At 57.2% G+C, this 22,808-nt stretch overlaps 1 protein-coding gene across 1 annotated transcript in view; it reads right to left on the bottom strand.

The window, feature by feature from the left end:
- Positions 1-5,790, bottom strand: part of IREB2 (iron responsive element binding protein 2) — a 34,010-nt gene extending 28,220 nt beyond the window's left edge. The window contains exons 1-2 of the mRNA XM_045824922.1: positions 5,651-5,790; positions 4,429-4,518 (exon numbers count right to left, since the gene is read on the bottom strand). Of these exons, the coding sequence (XP_045680878.1) occupies positions 4,429-4,518; positions 5,651-5,669 (109 nt within the window). The 5' untranslated portion in view covers positions 5,670-5,790. The remainder of the gene's footprint in view (positions 1-4,428; positions 4,519-5,650) is intronic.
- Positions 5,791-22,808: the final 17,018 nt, after the last annotated feature.

Below are 22,808 nucleotides of genomic sequence, written 5' to 3'. Positions count from 1 at the left end.
ACAGCTTCCCCTCGCGCCCCCGCCAGCCTGCACACTTCGTCAGCACAAAGGTGCCGCCTTGGCCCTCCTCCACCTGCCAGAACCACCAGCGCCAGCGCCGTGACTGACCGAGGCACCCGGCGCAGTGGGGAGGTCCCTGCACCAGGCAGAAGGCTGGGCTGGATTAATTCTGCCACTCCTAACCAGGAACTGCTAGAATTCCAAGAATCTAGAAAGCTAATCCCCTAACAATAGATAATCAAAAAGGCATGTAGGAACCAGGACCAGCTGGTAACTTAAAACTAAAGGAGTTCAATAATTTGTGTTACTGCGTCTGAACCCAGCTGATCACAGCCAGCACCCCTGGGTGCAGGGCTAGGTGAGGAAGAGCGGCCGGGGGCTGAGGCCCTGCACTTGGGGGGAGGTGGCCGGAAGGCAGGCCCAGACTCAGGACCAAGACCTGTCCTTCAAGACTAAAGGCTGCTGCTGAGGTCAGGGCCAGGGCTGCCAGGGCAGAGGTCACAGACGCTGGCCTGGTGACACGTTCTTCGTCTGCACAGCACCCTGACACTGAACTGCCAGCGGTGGAAAACAAGATGATTTTCGCGTGCCGGAGAGTTCAACAACACTGACCTCACATCTCTGCAGCGATGAGCAGCAGCCACCCCTGCACTATGCCCCAGTCCCCACCAGGGCCGTTTCCTGGTGTGTGCGTCCCCTCAGTCCTGGTCAGCACAGGCCTCAACCCCAGGAGCAGGTTTTACAGGCCGAGGCCCCAGAATCGGGGTCTCGTTCACCGCTGCCCCCAGAACTCAGGAGGTAAAGGCGCCTGGGGGTGGGGCCCTGCCCGGAGACCCCAGAGCAAGTCCCACAGGATGGAAGCAGTGAGTGGTCAGGAGGTGCAGGCGGTCTTACCAGAGCCCTCCACAATCTGGGACGGAGAACGGTACCGGCCTACAATCAGAAGACAGAAGACAGAGACCAAATTCCTCACGTAAAAGGTATGTGACTTTATGGAAATTACTCAAGATTCTTGGACTCACTTTCCTCATCTGTACAAAGTGAAGATAAGCCTATCTTCCCTGCCTATCACAAAGCAATGCAGTGAGGACAGAGAGATCTGTGGAAATTCTAGGAGATGAAGAAATCTCCCACAGGGGTATCAGTGTTAATAGTGGCAGGCCAGCAGGGTTCAGATAAATGGAACCAGACAGAGCACTGGGCCTGAGGGGCTGGGGGGCACCCAGACTCTAGGCGGGGGACCTGGAGAACAGACACACTCGGTCCTGGAAGGCCCGGCACAGGGCGAGCTCAGAACACACCCACCTCCAGTGCCAGGCTGGGCACCACTGAGCTCCAATGAGGAACTCCAGCCTTTAAAAAAATTATATATGCACGTGTGTGTGTGGCCACAGAGAGAGTCTAGGAAGGCAGAAAAGAGAAAACAGACTCCTGTGGGAGGTTTTCTCCCGTTCACTGACACACACAGGAAACGGGAAGAGCCCCCGTCGGTACTGCTGCCACAGGTGCGGACGCTCTTCTCACGCGTCCCGGCGAGCTCGCAGCCCGGCACTGCTTGCTCACGTGGTCCCTGTCCACACTGCCACCAGGGAAGGCACAGGACCCAGGGTCCCGCCACCCCCCTGGCTACAGCAGCAAAGCAGGACCGTGCCCTGGGCAGGTGGGGGCGCAGGGCCTGGTGAGCTCGCGCGCACGCACGCGCACACACACACAGGGACTGCCAGCCCCGACACCCAGGTCCCTGCAATCAATCAGCACACAGAGCCAGAACGGTGCTGGAGCCACAGGCTGGGCTGAGCTGCTGCACAGGGCTGCGGATAAAGGTAGTAGGCAGAGGCTCCTGTGCAATGAGGCAGAGGGACAGAAGGGGTGAGAGGCAGGGGGGATCTGAAGCACCAACAGAAAAAATAGGCCCACGACCTGTTGTTTTAAGACACAGCCACATTTCATTGGCCTGGGAGCTTTGGGCCCTGCAACGGATCTCTCTTCACTCGACCTAGTGGGTGTCTCTTCTTTCCTACCAAAAGGCCCGATCTACAACAGAAATTGTCAGCAAAGGCCAAGACTGGACCAGCCGACCCCTGCACAGCACGCAGAGGGCTGGTGCGTGCACGGCAGCACACGGAGCAGATTTGTGTGACCAGGTCACAGACCGTGCGTCAACACCACACACCGCTTCGCTGCTCGCCCGACTCCCAGCCCTCGCCCGAGCCCACAGGAGAGACAAGATGCGAAACTCAGACTCGTGTCCATGTTCCAGCAGGACAGCAGGACCAGCAATGGACACCCGACCAGCCCAGGTCAACCAGGCCCACACAGCAGATGAACAGGTCACGCAGACGAGCAGTCTGAACTGGCTGGTGTGCCCTCGTCGCGTACAAGGGATGGCAGGCGCTGACCGTGCGGGGTTATCCAGAGTGAGTGAGTACAGGGCTGATATTCAAACAGAAACCAGGCAGCCTTCCAGCGATAAGAGGAACAGACTCTGGCTCAGAAATTCTGGTTCCCACGAGGCCTGACTGTGCCTCCCTCCTGTCTTTGCACTTCAGAAAGCTGCCATCAACATCTTCTCACCAGGGCGCTGAGTGAAGTGACTTTTGGTTCCTTATATTCAAGAGTGAAGACTGAAACAGACAACATACACACAGCAGGACTAGAAGAAGATTAGCGTGTGCTGAGGGAACAGCGCACTCTCAACCCCAATGACTGGGTACCACTGAGCCTGCATCGGAACTGAAGCACAGGGCCCAGCAGCCTTGCCCACGAACGGGAAGAAGTCGGTAACGGCCCCAGCCTGCAGAGACCACTAACTAACCCCGACGCAGTGCACAGGCTGCCCTGCGCAGCAGCGAGAAGTGAGGCAGTCCCCTTTCTAACAACTCACGCCCCCAACTCAGAGGCCAAGGGGCACCTGTGTCCAGGGGCACGGAAAGGTGTCCGCGGTGTCAGGCACAAAGGCTGCGTCCGACGCTGACTGCGTTTCTGTCACAGCAGCACATGCACGCAGCTGCAAGGGTGCTCAGCGAGCTGCACTGTCAGGACTGCACTGCTGACGCTGCGCTCATCTTTCTGTGACTCTCAACCGCAATCTGACTTCTTGTAACCCATAAAACTCTCCTAAAAACTAAGTACAGGTCCCTCCCGATGGGGAAAGCCAAGTCCTAGCTCTATTATGGGACTAAGCAGGCTCGTGGTCAAAAAAGCAGGCAGTGAGGACAGAAACAGGAAGGGCGAGGGAGAGGACCCGAGCGGACGGAGGGCTGAGATAAAGCCGCCTGGGGGCCCCCCCACCCCCTTGGGGAACCACTAGGTTGCGAGGCTTCACCACAGCTGGGTGTCTCTGCACTGTGTCCCTCTAACTCGACACCACCGCCTGTGCTCCCATCATGCCCATCGGCCTCATTCCCTGGCTGCTGACCTGCCCCGTGGCCCTCTGGGCGACATCAACTCAAGGCCCAGTTCCTCCAGAGAAGTCTCTCTTCCCAGGTGACAGGGATTTCGCCCTTCCTTGGAAAGAGGTATATTTTCACATTTAAAGACCTTCTCAAAAGAATCACTCAGAATCTCTAAGGTTGTAGTAGGCACACTGGAGTGCCAGACAGGTGGCTCCAGATCCCTAAGGAGATGGTCACAGTGGTGAACTGTTTGCTTCTCTGGACTATTCAAGCCCAACAAAATCTACAGGAAAAAAAAAAAATCACTCCCCCCCACCCCCCCGCAACCTAACTGCAATACATTTGGCATGTACCTCTTGAAGTAGTTTTCAAGTCTGACAGTTGGGTCAGCTTTAGCTCAAGTGGTTACTCTGCCATGGCAGACACTCGGAGTCTGACCATAACAACCACTCTTCCCAGCTCCCTTCACCAGCCTGGCTGAAAAGGTCACTCAACTGTCAATAAAGTCAGGTCTCCCACCCAATACCCTGGGTCCAGCCAAGTTCACTCTTCGGAAACCTCAGTGAGAGGGCTGACCCCGAGCAGGTGCCTGCAAGGCCTGCCAGAAGTGCTGGCGTCCAGGCCAGGCCAGTCATGCCCGGCCCTAGTGGACAACTCCAGCCAGCGGGCCCCACAGCGGATTCCTAGTCAAAGCATGGCAGACAAAGTTCTATGGGTGTTATTACTTAAAAAATTAAAATTTATGATTAATTGCAGTAGAATGTCATCAGTCCATTTTTTAAAAATTGCATTAGTAGTTTCTTCGGGTGAAGAATCGCTGCTGAATTAACTTAAACTTTTGAATGAGAAAGCACAGACTCACATCCTTCCCAAACAGAAGTCATCCCAGCAGGAGCTTTTAAAACATTACAGATGAGTGTAGTTGTACCTGTTACACCGCGGGAACAGATCCAAAACTTCTTCAGCTCAACCTGACAAATGCGTTTCTATTACCAGAAACTAAACAAACCCAAGAAAACTTAGGCAACATTACCATACTTGGTGCCTCCAAGTTTAGGTACATTGAAGAACTTCTTGCGTGAACTGTCATTCAATGTTTCAATAAGGTACTCAAAGGTGTGTCCTGGGGAGAAAAAGTTACAGTCATTAAATACAGTTACAAAGCACCTTATTCAAAGTGCAAATACCTGGAAATCAACTTTGTCCAACAGAATTTTCTGTGAGGATAAAAATGTTCTGTTATTTGCCTGGTTCAATCAGCCACATGTGATTGTTCATCTCTTGAAATGTGCTACAGTAACTGAGGAACTGAATTTTTATTTCATTTTAATTAATTTTGATCTAAATAGTCACATGTGGCTAGTGTCCACTGCACTGGACAATCCAGTTCTCGACCATGACTCTTATTGAGTAAAACCTGGTAACAAAACCATTGCTGAAACATGTTAACAAAGAACATCTCTGGAAATGGCAATGATTTAAATAATGTATAGGCATGCTTAGGGAAGACCTGCCCTAAATATTTCATAAGAACAGACACAGCAATTTGAGAACGCTACAGTTATGTTAGAGTAACTGATTTTTTTTTAAATCGAAAGACAAGAATTTGACAGAGCACTCAACAACGTGGACAACCAAACCCAACCAAACACCTAACAGGTAAACACCTCAATGGGTGTTGATAGGATAAAAGGCCAGATTCTCCCTAAATGAGACGTGTCTTCCAGGTTTTGCACCAACTGAGGCTGAACCACGCAGTCTTGGACCTCGGGGTCCCGACGAGCTCCGGAGGGGCGGAGGGGCCTCGAAGGAAGGCACCTGCCCGTCCTTTGTGCGGGCCCTCGGCCCGAGAGGGAGAGGCCCACAGCAGAGACCGTAGCGCCTTCCGCTCCATCCGGACGGAGCAGAGTCGGGGACGCAGAGGCGGCCCGGTGCTGCGGTACGTGGTCCGGGGCTGTCCCACCCGTGCCCGACCTCGTTCGCCTCCCTCTCAGCTCCTGGGGCGAGGAGGCGGGGACACCCGCCCCCGCCCTGCTGTCTAACCAGCGGGACTCCGGGACCCTCAAGAGGGCAGGAGCCGGGGGCCCCAGGCGGCGGTGGGCCGGGCGCGGAGCGGACCCGGAGGCCAGGCCCCAAGAGCGACCCGAGCCGGAGGCCCGCGCGCCGGCCGGGTGACTCCAGGAGCGACACGTAGGGACCCGGCGCCGGACCGCGCTCCTGCAGCTGCCAGACCCCAGGTGGCAGACGGCACTGACCTGCACTTGGCTCGTCCATCTCCGGAGACCATATTAGCCCGCGGGGACGCGCCGCGAGGAGGGAGGAAAGATTGGTCAGGGAAGGGGAGGAAGGCGGCCGACAGGGACGGGAGGAAGGAAGGGAGCAGTCTCGCGCAAACACCGCGAGAGCCGCAGCGACCGTCCGATTCTCTGCTCGCGATATTTGCGCCCAGATCTCGCGAGATCTCCGGATAAGGAAACAAAGGAAGAGCGGGGGCGGGGCTAGGGGGAAAAAGGCGTGTTCTCGCGCGATCCTCACGCTGGGAGACTGGTGTATGGATGTGCTTAGCGTAGACTGTTTCTCGATCCGTTATTTAGTGCGGCCTCGCGCGTCCAGTTGGGGCTGAGGTCTGCGGGGTGTGTGGGACGGGGGCGAGACTCCTCGCCTTCCTCGGTGATGGTCCGGGTGCGCCCGTGCAGCCTGTCCATCTCCCCTTCCTGCCCTTTCCCTGTGGCGGTCCCCAGGCTTCCGTCTCCTTGGCCTTATCTCCAGCGGCAGCCCGGTCCTTTCTCCATTCGCGGTGCCCCCTCCTAGAGGAATGCCCTTCCGTCGGCTCTGTGACTGCAGACCCCGGTTAGCTGTACCTGCCCCTAAGGCTAAGGGCGCGCCGCCTCAGTTTCCTAGGCAGGCCTCTTACCCTGCCTGGCTTAGTGCGCTGGGTACTGGTGCACCTCGGCCTGTGGCCTCTCCCGGTTTCCCCGGCCCTGCAGCCCCGAATTCTTCACCACGTTGCTCCTAAGAACAGGAAAATCCCGTAACCACAGTGCGGTCATCAAAATCAGGAAGCATAACATTGCTACACTACTATCTAATTTATAGTCCATATTCAAATTTTACTAGTTGCCCCAATATTGTCCTTTGTAGGCACTTCCCCTCAATCCAGGATCTAATTCAGGGTCTATCACTGCGTTGGCTATTTTGCCTCTTTAGTCTCCTATAATCTGGAAGAATTTATCTGCTCTCTGTTTTCTTTTATGACATCGCCATTTTTGGAGATTACCGACCCATTGATTTGCAACCTGTCCTTTACCTAGGGTCGGCCTGATTATTTCTTGGTGATTAAATTCAGACTGTGCTTTTGGCAGAATGCTACCTCAACGAAGTGTCCTTTTTAGTATCATGTCCAGTGCCTGGGGATTTCAGTTAGTTCCCTTTTGGTAACTGAGCTGTCTCTTCAGTCTAAGATCAGATCAGGGTTTCAGGCTCGAGTCTGTGGGGCTCTAGAGCCCACATTCTTACGGGTCCACAGCTTTGTCTGAGGTGTCACTAGGTGTGGGGTGGAGGTGTCCACACCTTCCTAAATCTCAGCATGGCCTGTTGATAACAGCCCTGAGTGCTGCCATGTTCTTCCACTCTACTTTTTTTTTGTAATCCCACCCAAGGATGTTTATTGATTTGGGAGAGAGGAAGGAAGAAACAGAGAGAAAAAACACCCATGGGTTGCCTCCCATATGCACCCTGACCAGTGATCAAATCCATAACCTAGGCATGTGCCCTGACTGGGAATCGAACCTACAACGCTTTGGTGCATGAGGACACTCCAGCCAAGTAACCTACCCAGCCAGGGCCAGTCTACATTTTAATTCTACACAAGGCAACCCTATTTGATTTTTTGATAGTTCCCAAATAAATGTCATCTTTTTTAAAAAAAAGATTTTATTTATTTATTTTAGAGAGGGAAGGGAGGAAGAGAGAGAGAGAGAGAGAGAAACATCAATGTACGGTTGCTGAGGGTCATGGCCTGCAACCCAAGCATGTACCCTGACTGGGAATCGAACCTGCAACACTTTGGTTCACAGCCCGCACTCAATCCACTGAGCTACACCAGCCAGGGCAGAATGCCATATCTTAAAAAAAAAAAAATCAAAACCATGATAAACAAGGACACCCGCCACTCCATGGGAGCCACAGCCAAGCCTGGCTGCAGGTGAAGTGCGAACAGCTGGCTGCCGGCCCTTGGCACATGAAGTCAAGGGGAACTATTGTCCACCCACAGCCCTGTAACTGAGCATTCTGCCCATCTATCTGGTCACGCGGAAGGCAGTTAGGAGGTTTTTCCTCTTGTTTATCTATTTATTTATTTTACTTAAGTCTACGGTTTTTATAAGTAAGATTTTTATTTATTTACTTTTAGAGAGACGGGAAGGAAAAGAGAAAGAGAGGGAGAGAAACACTGATGTGCAAGAGATACATCAATTGGTTGCCTCTCTCACACCCCCAGCTGGGGACCTGGCCAGCAACCCAGGCATGTGCCCTGCCTGGGAATCAAATCCTCAACCTTTCAGTTCACAGGCCAGCACTTCAGCCAAGGTAGGAGGTTTTTCCTCTTAGCAGCTAACAGCACACGATATTTTGAAGGTTTTTAGAAACCCCCTGAAATCCCAGTTTTTTTGCCAGCAGGTTAGATTAAAGAAGGTCAGCGCATGGTTGTAAAGCAGGAGGCTACCCATGGAACTGTGTGTGCGTGTGATAAGGCAGAAAGAACGAGAAAACACTCTTATTTCTCAGACCCACGCATCCTTTCCTAAAGGAAAAAGAATGCCCACGAGGTGGCAGCCGAGCGGGCCTGGGAAGCCAGGTTCCAGTCCCACATCCCTTCTGGGACTGTCAGCAGTTGCCTGGTCGGCGTGAGTGGAACTCTTGAGGACCACCCATCTGTTCTCGGCTCTTCCGGGCTGTTCTGCCTCAGAGCTCAGGTTTATGCCCAGAAACTTTGCGGTGAAGTTCAGAGGTACAGCTTGGACCGCTATTGGAAAAGTAGCCTCTGGGGGGCAGCCGCGCGAGGCAGCGTCCCTCTGTTCCTCCGAGTGACGTAAATAGAGAAGGGGTGTGGGACCCTGGCACCGCCAGCTAATGGAACACTAAAGGAACGACGTCCCCAATTGGACCCTCTAATGTGGCAATAAAAATAATCGAGACACGCAGATGTCCTTTTCAAAATGCTGCCATATCCCACCAGGCTCGCTCAGTTCCCCAGGAGTGCGCCCCCTTCAGGACGCTGTGCAACTCCTCTGGGAATGGACTTCAGGCAGCTACTGGACAGAAGGGTCAGGCTTAAGGGTCAGCACTGGCTTTGGAGGCCCTTCTTCTAAAGCCCATAATGTTAAAATCTGCCCTTCCGTCCTCAAATCACAGGTTCCCTGGGCCTTCTGAAAACTTCGTCTCCCACGATGAGGTACATGGCCTTGATCTGACCGAGCACTGGGCTGGGCTCAATGTACCAGCCACGGGCTCTGCGCAAATGGAAGCCCGCCCGCGGCAGGCTCTGCTCCGGACGCCACAGGGGTCCTTTCTGATCTGCAGGGGCTGGACCACCCGCCACGACATTTTCGAGACTCCCTCGCAGGTCGGGACCCGGTTGATTTCTCGTTGGTCAAATGCACCCATCTGAGACTGTGATTCAGAGCTGAACTGTGTGCAGAAAGCAGCAGGCCATGGGCACGCGTCTGCTGGCACAGAACCTGGTGGAGGTCGCCCTTGGTAGCCCAGTTCTGCAGGGGGGTTTGTGACCCGTTCCCATAAGCTTAGCCTAGACAGAATCCCAGGGATTCGTCAAGTTCTCCTCACCTCTCTGCATCAGCCAGGCCTGGATTGCAGGGGATGGGATCCGGTCTGGCTCATTTGGGCTCATTTACGCAGAAAATGACTCTCTATGGGGCATGAAAGGGCTTTACGGAGTTAATGGGGAGCTGAGGATGCTCCATCTAGGTTGAGGCTGTTTAAAACGCTCCTACAGGCCCCAAGGGAGCTGCCCCATCCCCACCCCCACCCACCATCTGTGCTGCACAGCGATGCCCCTATGACCCAGAGGCCCCTCTGACTATCAAGTCATCGCAATCCGGTGGCCAACACAGTCAGAAACCACAGGCCCTGGGGCAGCTCCAGGGTCTCACTGTGTCTGTTGCGGTGGTTACCAGGGACACCACATGCCAGCTCCTTGCTACTCCTAACCTTAGCGACCAGACACTGGAGTTTCTGCAGGGGTCACTGAGATTCAGCGGACCCAGCAGAGCTGTGGCTGCCCCCTTGCCTGCACCTCAGGGCGAGCCGACCGACCCGGGCTGCCAGCGGGTCCAGGAACACGGAGGTCAGCTTCTCAGCCTCCGAGAGGAATCGACACTTTTCTGCCAACACTAACTGGACTAACTAGATGCCAAGAACCAAGAACCCGGCCAGCACAAGTTCTGTGTGTGGTGACAGGCCGCTCGCAGCTTCCAGAAGGTTGCCTGCTCAACCTGGGACAGTCTGACTAGGAAAAAGTTTTTTGTTTTTGTTTTTCACATTGAGCTGAAACCAGTCCCCACTCTGCTTTCTGGGACCATTTACCTGCCCTCCAAAGACCTAAGGACAGTGACGACGGTGTTCCCCCAACTGTGCTCAGGGGAAGTGAAAGTGCTGGCCTTCCAATGACAGAGGGGGCTCAGCCAGTGTTCAGAAACACGCCCCACTGCGGTTCCTACTTCCTCCCCCCATTCCTCAGCACCCCACACACTCCTGGCACAACTCATGCGCCCCGTCCTACCGTGCATAACAGCCACAGCAGCCACCAAGGTACAGTGTCCTACTTGTGAGACCACTGGTCCCACACTTCCCTGCAGGAACCAAGTCCCTGGGCTGGGACAGCCGAGAAGGCCTGGGATTGAAGAGATGGCAGGACATCCCTGAGAGGACGGTATCTTCCTGGCCACGAAGCAAATCCACTGTCATTGGCAACTCCCAGGCTCCTGAGAGGCCAAGAAACCAATTAATTCAAAACGCATTTGTGCAGTACGCTAAATTGGCCACCAGAGGGAGTTTAGCTATAACGGGGTCTTCCACAAGACCAATCGTTCCAGCAGCCTGCCTTCAGAGGGTGTTCGCGCCTCCTCACCTCCCAGCTGCTCCGCGCACCTTGCACCCCGCGGGTCTCATCAGTGAGCAGGCAGGTGGCCACTCCCCTCATCCCACTTTTTGAGGAAGGGCACCGGGAGGTCAAGCGACTTTTTCTTTTTTTCACTTCATGCTAATCACAACCTTCTGTAACTGTTATTTGCAAGTTCATGGGCTCTTTTTAAAAGCTTGTCAGTGACTGTAAAAGCCGAATTCACCCGCTGGCCGCTTTGACACGCTGGGGAAGCCGGAGAGTCACCCAGGAAAAGGGGCCGTTTCCTCCTCCTTCTGGTACTTACGCCTGCACGTCGAAGAATGTGCTCAAATACATGAGTTTATTGATTCATAATCCTTTCTGGCTTCCTATGTGGAGTGAGTGTTATGGATTATGCAGACCCGAGAACGAGACCCCCAAGAAATAAACAGTCCAGCTGGGAGGGGCTGTCGGCGTGGGGCAGAGGGAGACAGAGCCACTCCGGCTGGGGCCTGTGGAAAAGCTGACAACAGATGACAAAGGACAGGAAAACCAAACGACACAAAGCACTGGGCTCCTTTCCGGGGCAGATCCTCGGGCCGGCCGAGGGTTCTGGATGCCCTGGTCCTTGCCCCGCTCCGGCTCTGTTCCCCAGCCTTGGCACCGAAGGGGTGCCGCCCAGTTCTCCTCCAGTAAATTCCGTGTGGCTTGGGCTAGCCTGAGCCCCTGGCTGATGAAGAGTTCTTCCTGGGCAGAAGAAACGAGTGAGCAAAGTTCTGGGAAAAGGGAAGACCAGACCTTTCACAGAGCTGGGACAGACGGTTTGCAAGGACAGGGGTGTGAGCCTCCAACACTTTTTATACTGGATCCCAACCCCATGTTTACAAGTACCAGACACACATTTGAAAATAGTGCCGCTGCCAACGCAAAATGTCTCCACAGGCTCAGCTGGTTGGGAGTCGTGCGGCAAAGCGAAAGGTCGGGGGTTCGATTCCCGGTCAGGTCACATGCCTGCTTGGCGGGTTCAGTGCCCAGTCGGGTCGCGTTTCTCTCACATAGATGTTTCTCCCCTTTTCTTCCTCCCTTCCCCCTCTCTAAAAATAAAATAGATCTTTAAAAAAAACAATACAATGAAACATTTCCACAGCAGGAAACCGCGTACAAAGAACATCTCTGTACTATCTTTGCCACTGTCTCCATTTTAACATAAGAGGTTTTTGGAACAGCACAGCCAACGTGACTAGTGAGGCAGCGTCTGCATTTTCTCCTGCTGAGCTAAGGTGTGTGGTCGGCAGGGAAAGGGGGCCAGACCCGGAGGAGTGAGCTAAACCAAACCCACCCTGGAGAGGAAGTGGGGAAAAATCCAGGAGGCTGAGGCGGGATCAAGTCAAGCTGGGGACCAAGGGGAAGGGAGGGAGGCCCGGCAGGCAGAAGGACCTGCAGCTTCAGGGGAAGGTGTGAGCAATTGCCTCCTGGACCCAGGTTGGCCTGCAGTTTGCTCCTACAAGCTGCTGGGCTGTGACGGAGGGTGTGTTGGCTTCCAGAACAAAGGGCCCGGGAAGAGGGGAAGGGACTGAGATAGGAAGCACGGTGATGGATAAAGGGGAGAAGAGAAAACCTTGGCTTGCTGGAGAGGGAGAGAAACATCAATGTGAGGTTGGCTCTCACGCGCCCCCTACTGGGGACCTGGCCCACAACCCAGGCACGTGCCCTGACTGGGAATTGAACCGGCGACCCTTTGGTTCTCAGGCCAGTGCTCAATCCACTGAGCCACACCAGCCAGGGCAGCTGTCAGGATTTTTTTTTTTAATTTTTGCTCATCGAAGGGTAGTTTTCCAAAGGTCAGCATCATTGAGGAATAACTTCCTTGTGACCACACGGCAGTTCTGACTCAGACTCTCCCTGTTCACAAGTGAGGCTCCACCTCAGTGCCTGGGCCCCAGGGATGGGGACAGTGTAGGGTCCCTCGCCTAGAAAGGGTCCTGCTGCTTGGCGTCGCACCTCCGTCACTGATCCCCATCCAAGTCCCTCCCACACAGCCATCGCCAGGGACTCCACAGGTTTAAGCCCCGGAATGCACAAACACCACGTGCATCACCCTGCTTCCCGCTGTGGAGGGTGCTTGTTATCTCCCTGCAGGGGCAAGGATGCAGAGGAGACACAGTGAGCCTGGTCAGCCTGCGTCCACAGGCCCCTCACCCTCCTCGGCCTCCCCTGTTGGAGCAGGACCCAGACCTCCAGGACGTGCATCCCAGCCCCGCCGTCAGCTGCTGTGAGACACGGGGGAGCTCTCCCCTCTTGGCCTCTGTGCCGTGCAGGGTGCACAGAGGCTGACTTCCACCTGGGAGACAGGTCCGGAAACAGCCCAGCACCGGCGAGACGCCAATCCTTCATCACTCATCAGAGGCAGCGAGAGGCTCCGGGAAAGCCACCGCCCCCACCCCCCACCCCCGGTCCCTGCGCCATGTGGCACTCGTGGATCCAGCCCCAAGCCCTGGGGGAAGGGGAGGGCAGAGGCCCATATTTCAAGCGTTTACCCAACACATGCAAGGCAGCCCAGCGGCCCTGTCAGAAGGGTTTCCTGGCCCCAGGAATGAATTACGGAGGCAGGTGGAAGTAGTTATCTCTGCTGAGAGAAACAGGGCACCGGAACTTGCTCGGAGGCCCTGAAAAATGACGGGAATGAAAACCAGATTCCACAGTTGGTGATGAGAGAGAGCGCACAAGCTGCCATTTCCCTGTGGGACCCGGGCCGGCTGGGGGCGCGCCTGGTAGGGTGGGAGAAGGAAGCACAGGCCGTCCAGCGGCTCGCTCCAGGTCACTGGAGCTTTAGGACTTAAATGCACACGATCCCCGGTTCCTAGCACAGTCTCGTCCCCTCCCTGAGACCCGCACGGTCACACCTTGAGAAAGGTCGCAGGAGGCCGGGTTTAAGTCTCCATGGTGCTGACACAATCCACCAGCCAGCCGGGCCTCGTAATTGCGCTTTTATAATTTTTACACTAACGGTCTTGCTGCACAGATGACGACCTTTGGGTGTCTGGCTAAAACGTCTCTGTGTTTGTCCTACCATTCGCTGGAATCCGCAGAGACAGAACTTCACTAGGAAGGGTTATCCATGAAAAGTCCCCAAGTTGTAGTTCAGCCGGAAACACGGGATTCTGACCCAGAGGTGGTCAAAGGTCTCCATCGCAGCCCCTCGCAGCTGCCCCGGCCCATGGACTTGGTCCCCGTACAAAAGCTGGGGACCAGCGGGGAGAGACCGCACTGCACACACAGTGGCTGCTGGGGCTGCATGCGCCGTAGGGTGGGGTGCGCAAGCTGGGCTGGGAGTGTCCAGGGTGCTGAGACTTGGGGGGAGGAAGTAGGAACCCCAGTGGGACGAGGTTCTGGACGCTGGCTCAGCCCCCTCTGTCCCTCCCCACGCCCTCGGCTGCCACCCCCCAGAAAGAAAAGATATCGGCTTTGACTGAACCAGGAGACAAAGGTTGAACCCCAAAGTCTTTAACTTTTTAAAATATGTATTTATTTGTCTATTAAATCCTCACCTGAGGATATGTTTATTGATTTTAGAGACAGAGGAAGTGGGAGAGAGAGAGAGAAAGAGAAACATCAACCAGTTGCCTCCCCGGAACATGCCCCAAAAAGGGATCAAACCCTCAACCTAGGTATGTGCCCTGACCAGGGTTATAACCTGTGACCTTTCCATCCACAGGACAACGCTCCAACCCAGTGAGCTGTGCTGGCCAGGGCCCAGCTTTTTCTTTCTTTCTTTTCTTTCCTTTCTTTTTCTTTTTCTTTCTTTCTTTCTTTTCTTTCTTTCTTTCTCTCTCTTTCTCTCTCTCTCTCTTTCTTTCTTTTTATGTTTATGGATGTATATGCACCTATGATCAATATGTAGACTGAATTTCCTCATTGAACATTTAAACAGAACTGAAATCTCTTCTACAGCCATTTTCTGCTCCCACTCGACACTATACTTTGAGGTCTACCCACACGTGTTGCTTTAATTCAACCCTGTAACCTGCTGTGAAATGCTCCATTATCTGACTGACCGGTCTCTGACCGAAGCAGTCTCTTGTGGGTGGACATCCGGGCCGTTCCCAGTTCTGCGAGATGATGACCAACATCCTGTGGCGCAATCCCTGCGGGGTGTCTCCCGTGAGCGGGCGAGGCCAGCCCGGGGGCGCACGTAGGGACCACATCCCACGTCCCATTTCACCTGCTGCTGCCGTGTTGTTGCGCATGGGGGCCCCCACATCGCCCTATGGTCTTACTCCCACGGGACAAAGCGGTTCCCAATACGTGCCATTTTGTAACACGCTGATCAGAGGAGTCCCTTCCTTCCCCGGAGTGGGGGGGGTGGGGGTGGGGGGGCGGACCGAGCGGGTGCGTGCGCGCCCACCGTCCACCACGTGTGTCTCCTCGGGAGCGGCTGGGACTCACTCGGTCAGGGAGCGCAGTCGCGCTTCAGCGCAAACAGCATACTGAGGTTTAAAAGTTGAAGAATTGCTTAACAACGAGCTCACAGCACTTCTCGTCAGCCAGCCAAACACAGACCGCTCTGAAAACACAGCAGTCCGCGCACTGGCTGCAGCGATGAAAGAACTTTCCCAGAGGACTTTGCGAGCGGCCTCAAGCACGGGGGGGTCCACCCCCGCCCCCGATGGGTCCCCCTGTGGGCGTGTCTCGGTGAAAGAACACCGCTGAGCCTGGAGGGCGGCCTTCCCACAAGACTGCGCTTGCCCACGGGCACGTAGGACACGAGGGGCCCAGAGCAAGAGCTCTGGGACCTGCTCCCAAATCCTCCCCTCCCCCCACTTGTCCAGGTTGGCAGGGCTGCCGGCAGGGGGCCTCCATCCCACCGGGGAGAAGCCAGGGTGCGGCAGGCGGTGGGGCCACCCCCTGTCCCGGTCGTGCACCTGCTCCCTCCGGAGTCCCCGCTTTCAGGAAGTGCGGAAAACACGGGAAGCCAAGGAGTGCGATCTGGTCCCACTCCTGCCCACAGCTCCGGTCCCTTGGCTGGTACCCTCAGGGTGGCCGTAAGGAGCAGCCCCGGTCAGGGCTTTGAGAACTATCACGCCCCCTAGGTGACAGGTTGGCTAACATATAGGGGGTGTCAACTAAATGCCGGCACTCGCCGAGGATGTCACAGGTAGTATTTCATTTACTATTCCCGGTAGTCTCATAAAGTGAGGACTCTAATGGTTCCCCTGGTGCAAACGAGGAAACTGAGGCACGGAGCGTTGAGGAAACTCACCCAGGGTCGCACAGATAACAAACCCCGGAGCTGTGACCTCAGCCCTGATGGTCCCCAACCCTCCAACATCAGGAACACTGACCTCTCCGGCCCCTCTGGACTCCAGCCTGGGATTCAGTGACCACGAAGGAGAGGAGCAGCCATTGAGGGTGTCATGTCCATGAGAAAGGACACGACACCCCCGAATCATGGACAGGCAGGCCCCGGTTCTGGTCCAGGTATCAGTTCAGCACAGCAGGGCCCTGGGAGCCACCAGGTGCGGCGCAGAGGACAGGTGGGGGACGCTGGCAGAGTTGCAATGTGACTTTGCAGGGCAGGGGGTCGGCACCTGGCCTACCTAGGCCTGTGAGATCATTTCCTCTCTGATAGTCCTTAAAGCAGGCCTGTGAGGGAGGTGGGCAGAAAGGTCGTCCTCCCCCAGGTGAGGCTGCTGAGGCCCAGGACGCGTGAGACTCAGCGATGCCATCTGGGCAGCTCCTGGGGGCTGGTCCCTGCAGGAGCCGCCTGTGCCCCAGACTCTGCAGGGAAAACGCAGACAGAACTTCACCTGGGGAAGGCTGCTCTCCAGGCCGACCTGTTTCTGAGGGCGGCAACCACGGAGGGTCCCTCGGGCCCCTCTGGAACCGGCGGACTCCCGCAGGACCGCTCCCAGCCAGCTCCCCAGAGAGGATCTGAAACCAGCCTTGTGGTGTGACGGGAAGGAAACACTCACAAGCGCTTGTAACCCGGCGCGTCTCCAACCGTAAGGCGCCCACGGATCCTGGGGGATCTTGTTAAAAATGCAGCATGTGAATCTGGGTGAAGCTGAGACTCCGGCATAACAAGCTCTCCATCGATGAACCTGCTGACCGAGGACCACACTGGGAGTAACACAGACACAAGGCGAGTGCCAGCGTTTAATTGACACCCGATACACGCTCGCCAACCTGTCCCCCGTGGCTGGTGATGCGTTTCTAGGTCCTGGCGTGCGCGGGGAGAGCCTGGAGCCAGAGGCCTGGGCTCCTCACCGCCGCCTTTGCAGCTGATACTGGGAAAGCCCCTTAACTTGCAGTCTCGAAGTGTCCGTCTGCAGAAGAGTCCATGCTTATTAGTGTTTAGTCAACACCTAAATATTAGTAAGAACCTAAGATAGTGTAAGAATACCTACCTAATGAAATTACGAAATGAAAAGATTAAATGAAGAAAAAAAAAAACCTACCAGCTACATAGTCCAGAGCAGGGTGCACAGAAACATCCATTAATTTTTTTCTTTTATCCTTACAGGAGCACATGCTTATTGATCTTAGAGAGAAGGGAAGGGAGGGAGAGACACAGCCAAGGGAAGGGAGAGGCTGGCACACACTCGAGCACCAAGAAGCCAGCAAAGAGGTGGGGAGGGAAGGGGTTCTTTCAGGTGTCGTCAGGGGGAAAAGGCTTCCTTATTCTGCCTCAGCATCTGAGTCTGGCTCCTCTCCTGGGATCCACCAGGATTTGGTGGTCTCCCGGGAAAGAACGAGAAGCCCGGGTCCCCGGGGCAGGGGGGAGGCCAGGGCCGGGGTCCAGCCTCCGGGGGGTCTCAGCAGCTCTGTATTCTCGGGAGCCTCCCTGCAGGTTTCTCTGTCCCTCAAATCAGCTCCACCCCGCGGAGGGCGGGAGCCTGCCCATCTCCTGCGGAATATGAACGGTGCCCGTCGGCTGTTTGTCCTGCTGCCTTTAAGTCTGTGTCCCGCGCGGCGCCCAGGTTGGACCTGTTTGCAGGCTGGGCAAAGCCATTCCTCACCTCGGTGACATTTCCTGGGGACTAGCCTGCATTCGTCACGAGGGACTGAGGGCGGCCCTCGCCTGCGTGGGAACTGCTTGACCCGCTTCCCCATTACCGTCGGTGCCTGTGTGTCTGTCCTGCAGGCCCACCCACCCTCAGACCAGGGCTGGCGCCCGGTGTTCCCCCCCCCCCCCGCCCCGACACACTGCAAGTGCCTGTGAACCAACCCCGAGAAGCTCGCCAAACTGTGCAGTCCGTGACTGAGGACCTTCGGCCCCAGAGATGCGATTCTCTCTCTCTCTTCCTCGCTCTCGCTCCCCAAGCCCGTCCCAACACAGAGACACAGGGAGCAGAGACAAGTCCTGCGTCCACGGCCCTGGGTCACCTTCCGGAGCCCAGCATGCTGTCAGATCATCTGTCAAGTAAGAACACGGAACCTACCGCCTCCTAGGGACGGTCCAGGGAGTCAGAGTCTGAGACACTCAGGGGCAAGCATGTAGCGCTCCCACCGGTCGGCCCAGCCCAACCACAGCCCCCCGCCCCAGGGGCCTGGACTCCAAATGGCTCAGCTCTCCAGACGAGGAAAGAGCGGGAGAGCCCCGGCTAGTGTGGCTCGGCTGCGTGGGTGTCGTCCCATCGGCCAAAAGGGTCACAGGTTCGATTCCCAGTCGGGGCACATGCCTAGGTTGCAGGCCGGGTCCTCAGCAGGGGGCGCGTGAGAGGCAACCACACACTGTTTCCTTCCCTCTCTTTCTCCCTCCCTTCCCCTCTCTAAAAATAAATAAATAAAATCTTAAAAATAATAATAAAATAGGAACTCAGTGAACACATCCAGGCTGGCAGATGGGGCCTCGCTGGGGTCTCTCTGGGCACACCTCCACCCTTGGCCCCTGGTCAAAGCCACAGTCCCTCTAACCCCAGGGCCGCCCTTCCGAGCCCCACCTCCGCCCCTGAAGCCGCAAGCCCTGCCCTTGGAGCTGTGCTGGTGTGGAGTCTGTGTGACGTGCGCTTCCCGGGGCCGGAGGGTGCCGCAGCCAGAGGTTCCAGAACCTGTAGGTGGTCCCTCCTCAAGGCTCGTAATTACTTCCCGATTCCAGAGGCTCATTATGCTGGATGCCGCCCCATCTCAGCTGTCAGCGGGTGGCGCCTAGATTGCGCTGGGGGAGATGAGGACAGAGCTAGAAGGTCTGCTTGCATCCTCTCCCAAGGATGGGGGGGGGTGAGGGCCCTGCCCTCTGGGCGCACCTGCCAGCCACCGGGGGTGGGGGCTGTGGAGCACAAAGACGGATTCGGCTGGAAAGAACTATTGCACAGCTTGTCCACAAATCCCGTGTTGAGCTTGAAACAGGGCTGACCACCTCCTACTGGGGGTGGGGGGGTGGGGTTGCTGTGAGGAGTTATCATTGCAGCAGATGCTGCCCGAATGAGCAATCTAGAGAGAACCTGGTGAGAGTCCTGTCCGTTCGTCCTCGTACGTCCTGGGCCCAGCAGCCTGTCGCCGAGCCCCCCCCCCCTCAGAGGACTCAGGGAGGATGAGTGTGTATTTTGGAGGGGACATGGGAGGACCGAGGCCACCGGGAGTGGGGTGACTCCGTCACGGCCCCATCAAGAGAGGAATAAACGCTGGTCCCACCCAGCACTTGTTCTAAAGCACCTCCCGTGCACTAACCCATAAGATTCCGCTTCTGTTAGCCCCGTCTCACAGAGGAGGAAACTTGAGGGTGGAAGAGGTCAGAGGACTGGCCCAGTAGAAGGCCCAGCTCCAGATCCGTTGCCCTGACTCCTCCGCGGTTCTGCCCCGACCAGCGGCGGACGGTGGCCACGAGGACCCTCGAGGATCAGATTCCGCACCCCGCCCCTCCGTGCTCTGCCAGCCTCCCCAGAGCCTGGGCCCGACCCCAACAAAGCAGGGAGGGGAATCCCACACGGACCGAGATTCGGTTTCTACCACCTGCTAGGGCGCGGCCCGTCAGGGGGATCTGGTTCCGTCACAGATGCGAGAAGACCTCATGGACGGAGATGCCTCCCTGTTACCGTAAGCACCCCAGGTGAGAACAAAGACACACCTAGCTCGGCTTCCTCCTCCTATGGGGGGGAGGGGCTTCCAGACCCTGGGCTTGGGTCTCTCCCGGTGGGTGGGGGGGAGGCTGCCGGGGCTGCTGGCGGCGCCTGTCACCACGTCCGCTCACCCAATTAGGCCTGCCGGTCCTTGCTCATCTGGAAAGAATGAAGGCGGCCTAGCCCTCCGGTCACTAATGCAAACCACTTGTGCAGCCGCAGGAAACAGACGCGATCCCGGGGACATCCCAGCTCCCCTCACAAGAAAGAGGCCGCCCGCTGGTCTGTCCGGAGAGGGCAGGCACGCTGCAGGGAGGGGCGTTTCCGGTCAGGCCAGACGCGGCTTCCCGTGACCGCCCGGGGCCTCTCGGGGAGGCCGGGTCCCGGCCGTCCTCGGTTCCCTGCTCACGGGCTCTGTGGGAGGGAGGGAGGGAGGCCGGTGACTTCAGAGATCCCAGCTGGACCAGCCGGACACCCTCTCGCCTTCTCACAGGCGTGGCCCAGGACACAGCCGTAGATCTGATGCACCAAACAAACCCAGACAGGAAACGCCCGCAGTTACCAACAGGCGTCCCTGGGGCGCCAGCTCCTCAAGGCAGCGGTGTTCACAGTTGGTTTGACCTCCGCACCCCCGCACGGCCCCGGGGGGGCAGAGACCTGGTTTCACATCCGCTGTCTTCCCACTCTGTCCCCCGCGTGGGAACCCTGACTCGCGGCCATCTGGCCACCCCGACCCGTTTTTCGTTCCTTGCGGACCCCCCAGCACTCTGCCGCCCCAGGACCCTTGCATGTGCTGGTCCGGGAGGCCAGGGCTCTCTCCTCCCTGGTCTGCACAGTTAACCTCTATAACTTGAGTGCTCAGCTCAGGCATCACCTCCTCCGCCGGGAAGGCCGCCGCCCTGTCCTTGGCCGGTGCCCAACGTACGTTCTTTCTCCCTTACACGTTATAACTCTGCTCGTGGCGCCTGTCCCAGTCGTCATTCTACTTTTTCACATGGGTCTGTGATCAGTGTCTCTGTCTCTCTCCACACCGTCAACTCCACGCAGACGGGGACCGTCTCACCAGGATGGCCTCGCCCGGTGCCCGCCACCCAGCAAGTGCGCAGCGGGGAGGCCCACTCGGTACCAACGCCCCTGAAACACCATATTTTCCTCCTTGCACAGAGCAGTGGACAGGATTGGAAAGGGCCAGAGGCAGGCTTTGCGTCCAGTTCCAACTCAGGCACCAGCCTTCCCTCCACCTGCTGGGTGGTCAGAGACTCAGGCTGGTACCAGGGACGGACGGCGTCGGCCTTGCCTGTGAGTTTATGGGCGAGAGGCTGTGCTTCCAACACCAGTTGCAATGCACTTGCCCGAGACATGAGGCTGTGCAGGTTCAGCTCCAGGCCAGCACCTCGCTGCTTAGCTGGGGGGCACCGTCCCCAGCCAGACAGCGAAGTGGCCCCGGCCTCTGTCACTTCCAGCCCTGCTGGGTCACGAACTCTGAGGGAAGCAGGGGCTGCCTGGGCCCAGGCCCGGGGTCTCTCCCAGGGCGTGACTGCTGCAGCCAGCGGGCCACATGCTCACCAACTGAGCTCTGGGAAATCGCCCCCGGGGCCCTGGCTTACAGAAAGCTCCGGTCCACATGAAAGGCATTCTTGGAAAATGTCTCCACCCTCCCTCCCGCCCTCCCTCCCTCCCCTGCTGGAGAAGTGTGTGCTGAGAGCCCTGGCAGCACTGGCTGGCCAGGACCAGTCTGAGAGGCGGCGGCCCCAGCCTGTGCAGATCCGCTCAGCCCCGTGGCCGTTTCTCTCATGTCCACTTGACTCGAGGGACAAAGATGCTCCGAGAAGTGGACACAACGGACAAAGGACCTCAGGTTCCCTGTGCCTTCCCCTGGAAAGCTGCCTCCACATTCCAGACCTGAGTACAGGGGGGAGGGGGGGAGGGGGGAGGGGGCTGTGGGGACCACGTCGTAACCGCCCCCCTGCCCTGCACTGAATCCCTGTTTCGTGTCTCCCACACTTCTTGGGAACTTCCCAGAAATGACAGCCATGCTCAGGACTGGCCAGGAGGCACCTACAGCAGAATGCCCTCCCCTCGAGTCTTCCGGGGCTGCTGCCTCCTTGTTACTATCCCCCAGGACTCCGTTCAAATGGCGCCTGCTCCAGGAAGGCCTCCCGGACCACCACCACACCTCTGGATTTGTTTTATGTTCTTGACTTCCCTTCTCAGTTCTGAAGAGGAGGAAAAATGCAGCGTGAGCCCGAGCGGCTCCTCTGGGCAGAACAATACATTTTGCGGACGCATTTGCCCCCAAGGAGATCTGTGTCTGCCCTTGGCCATGCCAGGGGGTCAGGGACCAGTAACGTCACGCTTTGGGGGTTACGGTCCCAACAGCTTCAGCTCTGTGGCAAGCAGCCGTGTCTCAGGGAACCTCCCGTGGCCATGGAAACGCTCTCTATCTGCACTGTCCACTACGGCACCCCTGGCCACAGCTGGCTGTGCGCACTGGAACTGTGGCTACTCCTCCTGAAGAACTGAAGCCTTCATTTCCTTTCGTTCTAATGCATTCCAAGTTAAACAGCTACCTGTGGCTAGTGGCCGGCCCGGCGAGGGGCAATGCGGCGCTCGAGGTCTGCCGCGCGCAGTGTGGCCTCCTGACCGGCCACGTCCGCGTCCCCTCCGCGCGTATCCGGACGGAGCCCGGCGGCAGGCCGACTGCCTCGGACTCGCGCGTTAGTTAGTTAACGAGGTCCCGGGCGGTGCTGTGCGCACGAGCGAGCGTCTGGGAAGCCTTCCTCTGGAGCGCGGCCAAGACAAGGGGGGACGGAGGGAAAGAAAGGACGAAGGGAAGACAAAAGGCTCCTGGGCAGAGAGAGCAAGGACCCGTGTCCGATCACCGTTCGCGCGGAGCCCGCTCAGCACCCGCGCGGGGCGTCTGGACGTCCGTCCACTTCGGACGCGGTCCTACCTGCCTCGGCCGCAGGATCTGCTTTCCCCGCTGCGGCCCAGAGGGCGTGGCTGCCACCCCGGACGCGGACGCACGCTGCCGCCGCTCGCGGAACCGGCGCAAAGAGCCAGGTCACCGCCTACGGGCGGCCAGGCCTCGGTCTCGGGCCCGGGGTTCTGCAGCCGGGGTGGGGGGGGCGGGGGGGCGGCGGCTCCCGCCCGCCCAGGATTTCCCTGCGCAGTCCCTGGGAACCTCTGGAATAATGAAACACGTGCTCTGCGCCGACGAGATTTAATGTTCGA

The sequence above is a fragment of the Phyllostomus hastatus genome, unplaced genomic scaffold (assembly GCF_019186645.2).
Source record: "Phyllostomus hastatus isolate PE091 unplaced genomic scaffold, TTU_PhHast_1.1 phas_scaffold_555, whole genome shotgun sequence".
NCBI classification, from domain to species: domain Eukaryota; kingdom Metazoa; phylum Chordata; class Mammalia; order Chiroptera; family Phyllostomidae; genus Phyllostomus; species Phyllostomus hastatus.
The sequence above is the reverse complement of the archived record's forward strand: the minus strand, read 5'-3'. Positions and strand labels throughout refer to the sequence as shown.